The 12,877-nt window shown below is 44.7% G+C and overlaps 1 protein-coding gene across 1 annotated transcript in view; it reads right to left on the bottom strand.

The window, feature by feature from the left end:
* LOC119449356 (TBC domain-containing protein kinase-like protein) overlaps positions 1-12,877 on the bottom strand; it is a 37,547-nt gene that overhangs the window by 4,201 nt on the left and 20,469 nt on the right. Inside the window, exons 14-22 of the mRNA XM_037712524.2 lie at positions 6,221-6,308; positions 6,011-6,145; positions 2,656-2,718; positions 2,269-2,446; positions 2,124-2,207; positions 1,982-2,067; positions 1,877-1,913; positions 1,655-1,816; positions 95-207 (exon numbers count right to left, since the gene is read on the bottom strand). Of these exons, the coding sequence (XP_037568452.1) occupies positions 95-207; positions 1,655-1,816; positions 1,877-1,913; positions 1,982-2,067; positions 2,124-2,207; positions 2,269-2,446; positions 2,656-2,718; positions 6,011-6,145; positions 6,221-6,308 (946 nt within the window). The remainder of the gene's footprint in view (positions 1-94; positions 208-1,654; positions 1,817-1,876; positions 1,914-1,981; positions 2,068-2,123; positions 2,208-2,268; positions 2,447-2,655; positions 2,719-6,010; positions 6,146-6,220; positions 6,309-12,877) is intronic.

Genomic DNA, 12,877 nt, shown 5'->3' on the forward strand with positions numbered 1-12,877 from the left:
CTTTTTGCATTCTTTTGCATGCCCGGCCAATAGCGTCCCCCAACCCTCCCTAGTAAATGTAAATAAGTACAAAGGAACGACTGAGGCTGCTTACAAGTGGATCCTGAGGCTGGCTGCCAGGCCTTGCATGAGCTCTGAATGTGGAGCTCTGTGGTGTACTGCAGAAGATGCGAATGGAATCTTGGACACACCGCTGTATATCTATCTCTGTGGGAACGGGCAAAGGAAATGACTGGAAGAGTGCCAGACATGGACAGCACACCCCCAGGAGGGGGCCTCACTGGTGAAAAGGGTGCAAGATCATTCCACACTTTGCAGTTGGCTGGTATGCGAGCTGGTGAATATATGCTGAAGGGCGAGGGGGCCTGCAAGTATTTTGCTAACACACATTGAAAGGGTGGAAACATCAGGGAATATAGCAATGAGGTCGGGGTCATCGACCTGACCACATTTTGATATATATTGGTAACATGAGCTAGGTAACAAGCAGAAGCAGACATGACACAAATTTGTATCACGTGGTCATGAAAGGAAGTTTTAGAGCATCCAATAAAGTTGTTTACACGGTGTTGCCTTTTACATGGCTATTTTTTCCAGGCTCTGAATAAGTCCCCCAAATATGAAGAAAAGGAAGATGTCGCAGCATGCTATAGTATCTAGATTGCAGCGCTCTCAGACATATTTTCAAACAAATAAGCCCACATGCCCATTGTAAAAAAAAAAAGTAAACAGGTGCATTTCAATCCTTTTTCAGTGCTGGTTGATCTCTTATCATTTAGGAATGTGGCATACTCCATGCTGATGCTGGAGACATGGCTGCTAAGGCTGATCGCCTTCTCCAGTCATTAGAAACAATTGAGATTTGGTTTGGTTTGGTCTGGTGCCTTATGTATAGCAAAACCCAATCGGGTGGCAGTGGGGAGAAAAAGGAAAAATACTTAAATAGGATTTTCTTATTTAAGAATGAGATATTAAAGGAATTCTAATTGTTAATATCAATTTTCATGCTATATTATCTTAAAATTGAGCATTGCAACCCACAAGTGTGCAGTGACTTTTTTTTCTCATATTTCACAGGCTTTCTTTCTAAGCCTGTAGAAAAATCTGCATACGAAACATCATCAAAACAATATAATTGGGTACTTTACAATGCTCAACAACTCTCGAAATACAACCTGCGCCCTAAAATTAACATTCGGAATTTCACATTATTAAAGTTAACTAGTTGCACGTCAAGAACTAGCCTGAAGTAACTCAAGACCAGCAATATGCTCTTGGTCTCCACTGCGTAAGCTGTACCACTTTATCTTTAGTTCAAGCTATATGAAACACCCGATACATTGTCTACATAATCCGCCACAGTAGCCTAGTGGCTATGCGCTGCAGAGCTCAAAGTTGCAGGTTCAATACCAGCCGTAGGGGCCGCATTCTTATGGGGGTAAAATGCAAAAATGTTCATGTACTTAGATTTAGGCGCACATTAAAGGACCCCTGGTGGTCAAAATTAAACGGGAGTACCCCCACCATGGCATGCCTCGTAATTGGATCATGGTTGTCGTTCTCCCAGCTCGTGTGCACCTTTGCCGTTGGTGCACATAGGGGCTAATTATGTTCTGCGTGTCTAGGTTCTATTCAAAGCCAGTTGTTTACTCACCAGGCATATCTGAGAACAGCAAAATGCACTCATTGAAGCCAAATGATAGCAGATCTGTGCGAAGCTGTTGTAGAATGGCCACACCAATGCACAGTGGGAAGCTGTCTCTACCAAGCAGAAGTGTGTCCCAGAGGTGAAATATCTTGTGCAAGGGAAACACATCTGTTAAAAAATCCGCAAGATTCACTTGGCTTCGTCAAATGTGAACAGAAGCAAACTTACGTGTATACATTGTCAAAAACCATGGAATAGAGTAGAGCTGTCACAGAAAAAAAAAAATAATAATAAAGCAGTGAAAATAGTCCAGGAGGCTAAGAAAGGGCCCACCTCTGGGAGAAATCCAATGCTGTCCAAGTGGTTTGTCAGCTCCGGGTCGTGGAAAGCAACTAAATGAGAAAATACGGCCAGGTATTCTGAAAAAAGCACATTCACTGCTAAGGGCTCTGAAGAAAACCTTCAAATTTCTTACCTTTGATGACTTGGGAATTATCTTGAAGGAAGAAGTCGTAGAGGTATCTTGAGATGAATGTGGACAGGCATGCATATGCAGAAGCTGCACAAAGAAGATCTGCTTAGCCCGGCTCGCACAGTATGTGCCATGTTAGAGTAATTACCTTCATCGTTGAAGTGCAGGTATAGGAATGGAGCACACAATGAATCTAAACCCTGCCAGTAAACGTAGTGAGGGTGGCTGACAACCCAAGCTTTCAGGAGGCGCTTGAACTTGGCATGAGCACTAGGTGATGACAACAGCTCGTCGTATTGATGACATCTAGGAATGTCAACTTCAATCTGGAAGGAACGCAAAGAGAAATGGAGCAATCCATGCGAAACCACATGGCAGTATGTGGGTGGGTCATGAAACCTCCACATGAAAAGAATGCTAGTTCTTTTTTTTTTTTTTTAATACATGCATTAAATCGTTCTGGTGAGAGGACTCCTCTTTAACCAAGGTGATGAAAAATATGTCATGGGTGGCATAATCATTAATTAGAACACACCTGCCTGTCAGTTGGGGTGGGAGTTTCCTTGTCGATGGCTTCATACTCTCGCAGAAGTGCACCCTGCACAAAGTATGGCAGTGAATGCTAGTGAGTTCTTACAAGCAGCATGCCCGCTCTGGCAAGGGATGCTTCCAGTCAACTGCTGTTCAGCTACAGCACCACATGGTCTTTCATGGTCAGTGCATGCAGATGAAACAGTTGGACAGCAGGTAATAAGGAAGCATACTACCAAACAGTAATGATGGGGAAAAATTGGCATCTACAGTGGAACCTCCTTGATATAATTCTGCGTAATAAGTTTTTCAGGATAAGGTTTTTTCCTTATCCCAATAATACAATTTGATCGGATAATATGTTGGATGATGCGATGTTCGGATGATATACGCTTTATTTCCTGGTTCCCGTGAAGACCGTATCAACGAGGTTCCACTGTACCCGAGTTTAGTACGATGCTACAAATAAAATCCCTACGGACTTCTCGGGGACCAGGACGATTTTTCTTCAACTGTAAAGCTTTTGTAGCGTTAGCTGCACTGGCCTAGCCAAGCCCGTTTCGCGCGGCACATCAAGAGCCGTGCTGCGCATGCGCAAGGATCAGTGATGTCACACGGCTTGCGCACCGGAGCCACCGGAGCCGGCACCTCTCGCGCACTCCGCCGCCGGTCTGTGCATTCCAGAGGAGTGACGTCGTAGCCGTGGTAGACGCACTGGTGCAGGCGCGCGCTCGCTGTGCAGTCGCCGTCTGACACTGCGCTGGAGCCGCTGCGCTTCTGACTGGCGTTTGCCAGTGTGGTATAGCCATGGAGAAGGAGAGCGCAAATGCTGCTCTCAAGCTAATCCTTGACAATCTAGACAACCAGGAAAGCTAAGAATAATCAGCTGAACCTTTGCTAATGCTACGTATATCCTGGCATAGCCGAGCTAAGCCACTGCAACTTTTTCTTTATTATTTGTTTCTGCTCAGAAACCCGTATGGGTTTCCTTTGTAGATTCGTGCTACGGTTGGGTGGATGACAATTCTTCCGTTTCGTGAAATTCCCTCAACTATACAGGCTTCTGCAGAACTGATTTACCACACAGGAAAAATAGGCCTTCCATCACTTTAATCCATTTCATCATTATTATTTAACAAAAAAATAGACTGCAACGGTCTCACAGAAACTTGTTAGGGCAGCCTGGTCAGCAGTGGCTGCAAGTATGCCACAGTCAACAGGACGCACGTTAAAGACAGTGCACTCATACTGATCTCAAACAGTACCTGTAAAATGACAGGCTTTTCAGAACAAGAAAACTACCAATGCCCTCCCCAGAATTACTCTGGTGCTCAAGTGTGGGTGTGGACACCTCTCCGACAGCATGGTTGTTTCTAAAAGCTATTATGTTGCTACTTCAGTCCTTACAAGGTTGTGCAGCACCTTAGTGACGTTACCATGAGGTTATTCTGCAAGGCTCCTTTCCCATTGTCTGTCCCAACCTGAAGTCGTCCATGCAGTGAGACTGAAGCCTTTCTTCTCATGCTGTGACGCGAGGTTTTTCACTTTCGGCATATCCATCTGCACCTTTCTAGTACATGGGCAAGCTGTTTGTGTGCGTGTGTTTTTTGTCTCTCTCTGGCGAATAGCGACTTATTGCGGCCATTTCCTTATTTAGTAACCACTTTTGTTTCCTTCTGTTTCACTTCTTAGCATCGAGAGGAGGCTTCTTTGGGACAGGCAGTAATGCCATCTATGATTCTGGAAAGAGAACACTTTTTGGCTAGTTATTGATATAGATGACGGATCTGGATGGTTTTCGAGCTGTGACAAGACAAGCACCGCTCGAAACTACCTCCTGAAAGGGACACACAAGTAGGAGGGGCACAGAGCAAGGGCACGACAGATGAGAGTCAAGCCAGCATGCGCAATTCGATTCTGAAAAAAACAGTTGGCACAGATGGTCATACACGCTTTGCAGAATCTGATCTTAAAACTGATGTTCGCATTGAAGTATCCAAAAAGATTAAACAGTTTCTTTAGCAGCAGCAAGATGCACACAATGAAATAATAATGCATGCTGGACAATTCATTCTGCTATGAACCTAACACACAAACACCACAGCAAAGGAGAGCTATCCTGTCTTCTTCACTGTGGTGTTGTATGTGTTGTCACATTGTTAGCTTATAAGAATGCTTCCAATATTGTCGTGCTTACTTCTGCCACAAAGAGTGAATCTTAGTGATGTGCCTACGGTAATGCCAAGACACAGCAGTAATTTCATACTGTTGGGGTCAATAACAGCCTGCTAGCATCCACACTCATGTCCAGCCTAAACCAGGGGCGCGATCTTGTACGCGTTCCAAAATGGAACGGAGGCGTTCCGTTCCATCGAGCCGCACACGATTGGTCAATTTGAACGTCGCGGTTGAAATTGAACAATCGTGTGCGGCGCGATGGAACGGAACGCCTCCGTTCCATTTTGGAACGCGTACAAGATCGCGCCCCAGGTGCTCCCAATAATAGTTTATGACAGCAATAAGCAATCTGCGAATAGGAACTGTAGCACACTCTCTTGATTTCCTGCATCAGGCAAACCCAAATAGCAGCGCCAATGTAACGGCTAATCTCGAAAGAAGGTGCTAGCTAAATCACATTTGGCCTTGCCACTTTGCAGGCAGAATTAGTTCATATACCTAATAGTAGCACTGCTGTGGCACAGAATTGTGTTTTCAAAAATTTCACGTGGTTTTTTTCAGTTGCGCAAGAACAGCTACACAAAAAGCACCTGAGAGTCGTCTTTTCAAGTGTGCTTTACAAACCTTGTATTGACATTACGTTAATAAGATTAACTAAAAAGTTAGTTAACTAGCCAGTACTATACTGCAGGCTTCTTTAGGGAATTGCTAACAATATACAGTGGCTTTCAACTGCAAGGAAGGGTTCACTTTATTTAAAACTTGCTCCATGATAGCTGTGACATACTGCACATATTTATAAAATAAATAGCTATAAAAGAAACATAAGAAAGCACTTATGTTAAGTATAGCAGGTGGAGTTTCCTAATGGCACAAAAGCAGTCTGCAAGCTGAAATGTGAGAACCCTTGTTCATCATATAAAATGACAGTACGTATATTCTATGAGAAATGATACTCCTCCCACATTGTGAACGACTGCTGAGAAAGGAACTGTTCTTTCTTTCCTGCGCTGAGATGCATCAAATCTACCTATCTCAGAATGCTTGAAAGCATACAAAAATATTGGCGGTCTTCTGTTCTAGTCAACTTCACAAATTTTTTGCACTAGATGTTTTTCGGCCTAACCAGAAAGCCAGCAAGCAAGACAAAGAGCACATTTTCTGCCAACGCTAGGCTCTACCTGTACGTCGAGCAACGCTGACCAGATGTGGGCCCTGTACAACGGTGGGATGTCCAGCTTGGCTTCCTCGATAATGCGCTGTTTCTGATAAGGGTATGCTTCCAGCAGTCGATTATACAGGATGATACGCTGCAGCTGCATTTTTAACAAAATGCCACATTGTTAACAAATCGCCATAGTGCAGCTGGTTTAAAAAAAAAAAAGCCTTGCCTGGTACTCAATGTCTTTTTCACGAATGATGACAGGCAGTGCAGCAGTGTCACTGCTGGAATTGGGGCCGGCTGGAACATCCTCTCTGCTGAAAGGAATTGCGCAACATTCCAATCACACAACTCAACTGAACTTAAATACAGTAAACCCCCACTAAATCGAAGCTGTAAAAACTGGACAAAATTGATATCACAAAAATAGAAGTGATATCACAAAAATAGAAGGCCACTGGCCATGCATAGATCACATGGAACCAAAATGCTGCCAGTAACAACATTCTCGGTCACTTTTGTGTGCATCGGCACCGGACATGTCGGCGTGTCTACGAGTATTACTGGCACTGTGTCAAGACGGGCACAGAATCAAAATGATTGATCCTAATGCAATATTTGAAGCCAATCATCCGGGAATAACGGTTTCCAGAAATCCAAAAAGCTGCTGCGGCTACTTTCTGCATCGTAATGAATTGTGGACTATTCCACCTTGAAATCCAAAACTGAACTGCATAAGAGTGCAATTGTCACGCCTTTAGCAGATGCCCATGAATTATGCGGCATTTAGCATCCTTATCAAACCGTGATCTCGCTGAAACACCGTGGGGTTGCATGTTGGCTTCTTTTGTGCACAGTGCGTGGGCTGATCACGCCTGCTCAAATGTGCCGATCATCTTCCTCAAGGCTACAATTAACCCCTCAAGTGTTTTAGATGGAATCCTCGTTAATTTTGCTTTGGACAAGCTCAGCTTGTTAACAGCAATAGGCCCGTTTTCGAAGCGATTTGGACAAACTCGGCACCTCCACTTTGTTTTTCTTCTACATACTACATAGACACCTGCAGTAGCAGCGTTTGACATCTGCAATTATTTCGCTCTTCTTTGTTGTACGACATAGATGTCAGCACGTTTTCAGCCACATTGATTCATTTCGTTAGTGCTGCAGGGGCACGTTTATTGCAGTCTGTTTTATACTACATAAATGGCAGCACTTTGTCAGCAGTCAAAGACTGCATTCTTGGAGTTACATGCTTTTTCCGCCTTTTGGCAGATTTGAATAATGGCATCTGCCACTGACAGCTAACACGTGTGTCATGCGTGCAGAAGAAAGCGGCTGCTTGACTGACCAGCAGAACAGCTGGTCTTGAAACAGGGTAAAATAATGCACTTTTCCTTGTTTAATACTGTACCATTCGTGGCAATGACAAGTATGTATATGGTGCATAGTGAAGAGGTAAAATGTGGGTTTCAGACTTGAAACATGAAGCAAATTGGTTGAAAAAGCATTAGAAGGGTTTTCAATGGAGTGAAGTTTGAAAATAAGCCATATATTAAAAAAGAAAAAGGCAAAATAAGGTCACTTTTGGTCAAAATACTAAAACATTTAAGGGGTTAATACTGTGACCGCACTGATGCGTCCCAGACAACGTCCTAAGTGAGAGGAGGATAAGAAAAAAATTACTCCCAGCTCACCGCTACACCACGTGATGCCACAACAAAGTGGCAAGTGCACACGAGCGGCAATAGACACAACGAAGGAGGAAAGATAAGCAGGGAGCGCAGCCCGGTCTGACTCGGCTAGGGAGCCATTCTCCTGGTATTTCCAAGTTGGAAATCCGAGATATCTGAAATCTGGTGTGAAATTCGAGAGGTGAAAAGATACACGGGTTGACAGCATGGCCAGTGAAAAATTTCTACTTGACCGATATTTCAAAATAACAGAGTTAATGGGACAGTTTACTGGTCGTACAAAGTTGTACCGAAAGCATGTGTGAAATGCAACTTTTTGTCAAAGAGACGCTTCCATGTCTTGGTAGCCCTCAGGATCTGTCATTACGTATGCAAAGACAGCACACTGCAGGGGGGAGCAAAAATGCAGTAAAAGACCACCATGGACCAGTGCTGAACCTGCTGCTATGACACACCTGCTGCCATTCATTGGCAGCCTTGCTCCAATTCATTCAAGGGAAGCTACCACTGAGAGGCAGCGCACTGTCTCAGCATCTAAATCAAGCTCAATGTTGCTATATTTATAGAAGAATACTTTATTTGAAAGGACCAAGGACAGCATCATACAAACATATCTCATAACTCAGGCTCGGTTCTGCACGTGCCCCGTTGAATGAAGCAAAATACCATAATTTCACCGAGAAAGCATGCAAAATTGCGATTTTCCACAATTTCAATGCCTGGAAATGTTCTTGCAGGAGTCGCATGCTAGTGAAACACACATACAGGTGCTACATTTCCTCTTGGCATGTCACCATAGCCGCCTTCCCTTGTGTTGTGTCAGTGTCAAGCCAGGATCTGCTTGCCCACAATTCACGTACCATAGCCAGTCCCTCGTTCAAATCACTATTGTTTGTCATTTGAGACAATAAAATACAGAAAAGGCTTCCATGACCACGTCAGTACCATTGTGCCCGTGCTAGTCGAGTTACTCGCATACGAGCTTATCCACCTGCCATGCAATACATATGAAACACGGGCATTTCAATAAATGAATAAAACACATCTGGACATTAATCAGCTGTTTTAAACAGCTCCGAGACTGCAAGCAATGGTTTTCATCTTTCCAAATGAGAAGGAATAAAATGCTGCACAAATGGTCATTCTATTTATACCTTGCATGCTTTTACAAAGGAATTTTATATTAGCAAAAAAAAACACCATTTGGCACATATGCTTGGAGAGTGTCAACCTGATGTGAGCACCAGCATGCATCAATCTTCAAAAGCATGAGTGGATGAAATCGCTTAGAAAGCTTAGAAACTACTTGTGTTTATAATTTAGGGTTGTGCAAGTATTAAATTGTCAATTTTGAAGCAAATTCGAATAATGAGAGCCAAGCGCGAATCGAAATGAATATATTCCTAAATTGCACCAAACGAAAAGAAAGCATGTTGATTGGGCAGCAAACAACACACAGGAAAATTATGCCTTTTCGCCAACAAAATTTTCTGGTACAACACTTTTGCTTGATCAGTATCATAACTGCAGTTATTTAATGCTGTCTTGAAGGAAGGATAGTTGCTCGAAGTGTTCGGGGAGCAGTGACACCCTCCTGCACGTAACAATTCCTTCAGACACTGAAAAGAGATACTCAGCGGCCACACTAGTGTCTGGTATCGGCATTTATCTTTTTGCAAGTCGAGCCAACAGTGGGAACTATGCTTTCACCACCACTGACCTGCTGGCCCAAAATTTCATCATGCACATATCATTCAACCTGTCCTTGTGGCAGTGAAAATTGCTGCCACAAGCAAATGAAAACTGCTGCTGGTTGATGAGCTTATCAATGTCTTTCCGCAGTGCTGACATGGCCAAGGAACCTCTTCAGGGGCTTTGGTTGTTGAGGACATACCTAACCTAACCTTGGTGTTGAAATTTTTCTTGCTTCTTCTAAAGCCAGGTTTTTAATCCTGTTTGCCATTGAAGCATCTTGATGGTATTCAACTACTTTAGAGTGAGGGCTTAAAGGGGTCCTGAATGAGCCCTCGGGCTTGGTGAAAAAACACAGTCCATGGATAGCATACGCTGCTGTGAACATCTCAGCTAAATTTTGCAGTAATGCACGGCGTGTGGAGCTCCCAAGGGAAGCGCACAGTCACCTTTTTCTCAAACATTCTCTTTTCAACAGAAGCCTGCTCCTCACTCTTTTCTGGACGCTTTATTTCTTAATATAGCAGGTTCCGATATGCAGCTGCTGTTGGCGAATAATTGACATCAATCAAGAAGGGTGTTTGGAGCAATGCGCTTCTCCGTACTGTTACTGTGTATATTTACACAGTTTAATAAACAAGCTGAAGTAAGAGAAAATGTGCTTTTGAATTTCAATAATAATTACGTACTTCCTGAAGAAGCTGACTATAGTCTGCTCACGCTTGGCCGCCGCCACTCACGTCAGAGTTAAACTTTGACCACCCTGCTTATTCGTGTCGTAGTCAACGGGTCTCGCTAATTTCAATTAGTTTTGAACATTCAATTAGCCCCGAACCACGCAAAACTTTAGGTCAGACCACACGTACGCCTGCCAGCACGCACTCACTCCTGGCCGCTCCTGACTAGACGCCTTGGCAGGCTTAGTTTCATATTGAGCTATTGACAGCGCTTCAGAATGCACAAGTTGGATGTGCCTGCTATCCTTCAGTCAAGCTGGTGCAGGTCAAAGACAGTCCGCGCCACGTAGCACGGCCAGACTGGAGCATATGCGTGCAAGCGGCCACTCAAGTTCTGTCATTCCCAAAGCAAATGTTGCGCATGCGCACTTCAGTTGCCTGTAGCTGCAGTCTGCTATGTAGCGTAGATACCGAGACGAGTCCCTCACTTGAGGGCACTGCTGCTCACTGAAGACAACTGCGTTTGGCAGGTCGTAGGCAGCAAAAAAGAATGTTCATGTGACGTCAATGTGAATATCCAAAATCAAATTTCAACTACATGCCACTGTGACGTACAGTAGGCACGCCCCGCTCCACCGTAGCCTTTGCAGTGCAACTCATTGAAGAAGGAGCAGAGGCACCACAAAGGGGGTGTTTGATTGCCTATAACACTGCTCCTGCTGAACGCATTGAAGCACTTTTTGTGGTGAAGTATTTCTGAAATAGGTAATATTACTTGAAATGCATTTCTCTACTTAGGCGTGGAGATCCAGGGGGGATGTCCGGATATCCTGACCCCCCCCCCCCCCCTCAGATTTCTGCATCGCCCCTCACTGACAGGGTGATGGCCGTGTTGCAAAAAATATGGCTACCAGCATTCTTCAATAGTATTTTTCGCAAATACCAGAGATAGCAGCCATGTAGAAGTAAAGCTAGCTCGCTCACAAGCTTAGCTGTTTTCCGTAGGGGTGTGGTGTCGTGAAGTTGCCATAGTGATTTTTTTTCTCATGAACACCTTGGACCTCCTGGCGCCAGCTGTGCCTTACTCGTCCCGGCGGCGGCGAGCGAACGAGGGGACATCCCTTTTGTCAAGCACGCCTATGTCTGTGCGAGCACCTTCGCGCCTGATTAACTTAGATCCCCCTCGGGGTGTCATCGGTTGCCTCTTACCGTTACCTGGAAAATACAGGGGTGCGGCGTAGCGCGTTCGCGCCAGAGAACGAAAGCTAACAAAGTGGAGAGGCGCCGACAGCAGCAATGTGAATACAGACAACATGAACACAGACAGCGAAAGCGAGACCGCGCAAAAGGGGAGAACTTTTGCGTCACAGAACCATGAGTTCGAGGAAGAACGTCACCATCTGTAGTCGCTCATGCTGGAGAAACTTCAGGTGATGATGATTTAATGGCAACCCCTCTGAAACGGGGCGGTGACAAATAGTCACCTAGCCTGCTTGATTTAATGAGGTATGCTCTACATGTTTTACAGCGAAGCTGTATATGCTTAGGCAAAATGTCCGTCCATGCCCAGGAGGGTCCTCAGCAGGAGCCAGTGCGCATGTGGGAAAAAAAAAAAAAAAAAAAAAAAAAAAAAAAAAAAAACGAGTTGGAAAGGAGTTAGGAGCAAGAGGAGAGGGAATGTCTGGGTCTTTCACCTCGGAGTAACACGTGTTGGTGGTGTACAGAGCGGTCCACTGTTAAGCGGAAAACTGGAGTAGGTGGTGTCTGCTCGACACCACCGCCGGCTGGCGGCTTCTCACTTTCCTTCCACTCCAGTCACTTTCCTTCCAGCTGGAAGGAAAGTGACCGGATGGATTTGTAACCAGCTGGAAGGAAAGTGAACGGATGGATTTGTAATTAGATAAATGCCCTAAATATCAGCAGCATTGACACTGCAGTCTTTTGTTCGCCTTCTCGCTTCATAAAGATTTTCCCGCTTCAAAAAATTTTTTTACTGTGCACGTCGATTCCAATGATTCAACGATAGCTCGAGTGATACCTCTTTATAAAGTAATCTATTCTTTAAAGGCATCTGTAGATTCTTTGTTCAGCCTACGCACTGCAGCGACTCGAATATACACTAGTACAAATGAGATGGGCATTACACACGGAGAAATATTTAATATAGCTGTACCACAAAAAGACATCCATAAAACAAAATTATCATGTTGGTCTTGTAAATTGAAACGGCAAAAATATCTGCAAGTTACTATTTTGCCTAGTCTAATTTACTTTCAGCTTTGCAACGGCTGGCTGTCAGTGTGTGACCATGCAGACACCAGGCAACATTAAAAAGGCGTGATCGACTTGTTTCGCTGCTATCCAAAGCGCGGCAGCGCATGGTTGCAGACGACGAGAGAGCACCGCCCATAGCGTTCATTGCGCCTGCGCAAAACTCGTTGCAGCCGCCGGCCGGCGGTGGCTTCGAGCAGAGGTCACGTGCTCCGGTGTTCCCTTTAAAAGGATACGGACACAAAAGTTGGCGGGTGGTTTTTTTTGCGTGGCAACAAAAGTTGAACTGTTTAAAATGACGAATACAACACGCTGCTTTGAAAAAAGAATGAGAAACATCTTTTTTTTTTGCGATTTTCTGTTGCACTTTGCCTCCAAGTGGCCGCCGGCAGAATCTGAAATTTGACGTCATAACACCCACCTGTGGCCAAGGTCGGCCACAGCTGTCGTAGTGTTTCCAGGGGTGTCGGTCCCTTGCAGCGTTTGTTTAACCCCTTTCGGCGATCTTGGCACGTGGTCCGTCTGAAACACTATCCCCGACGGCGCTCCACGCAG

The sequence above is a fragment of the Dermacentor silvarum genome, chromosome 4, assembly GCF_013339745.2.
Source record: "Dermacentor silvarum isolate Dsil-2018 chromosome 4, BIME_Dsil_1.4, whole genome shotgun sequence".
NCBI classification, from domain to species: Eukaryota; Metazoa; Arthropoda; class Arachnida; order Ixodida; family Ixodidae; genus Dermacentor; species Dermacentor silvarum.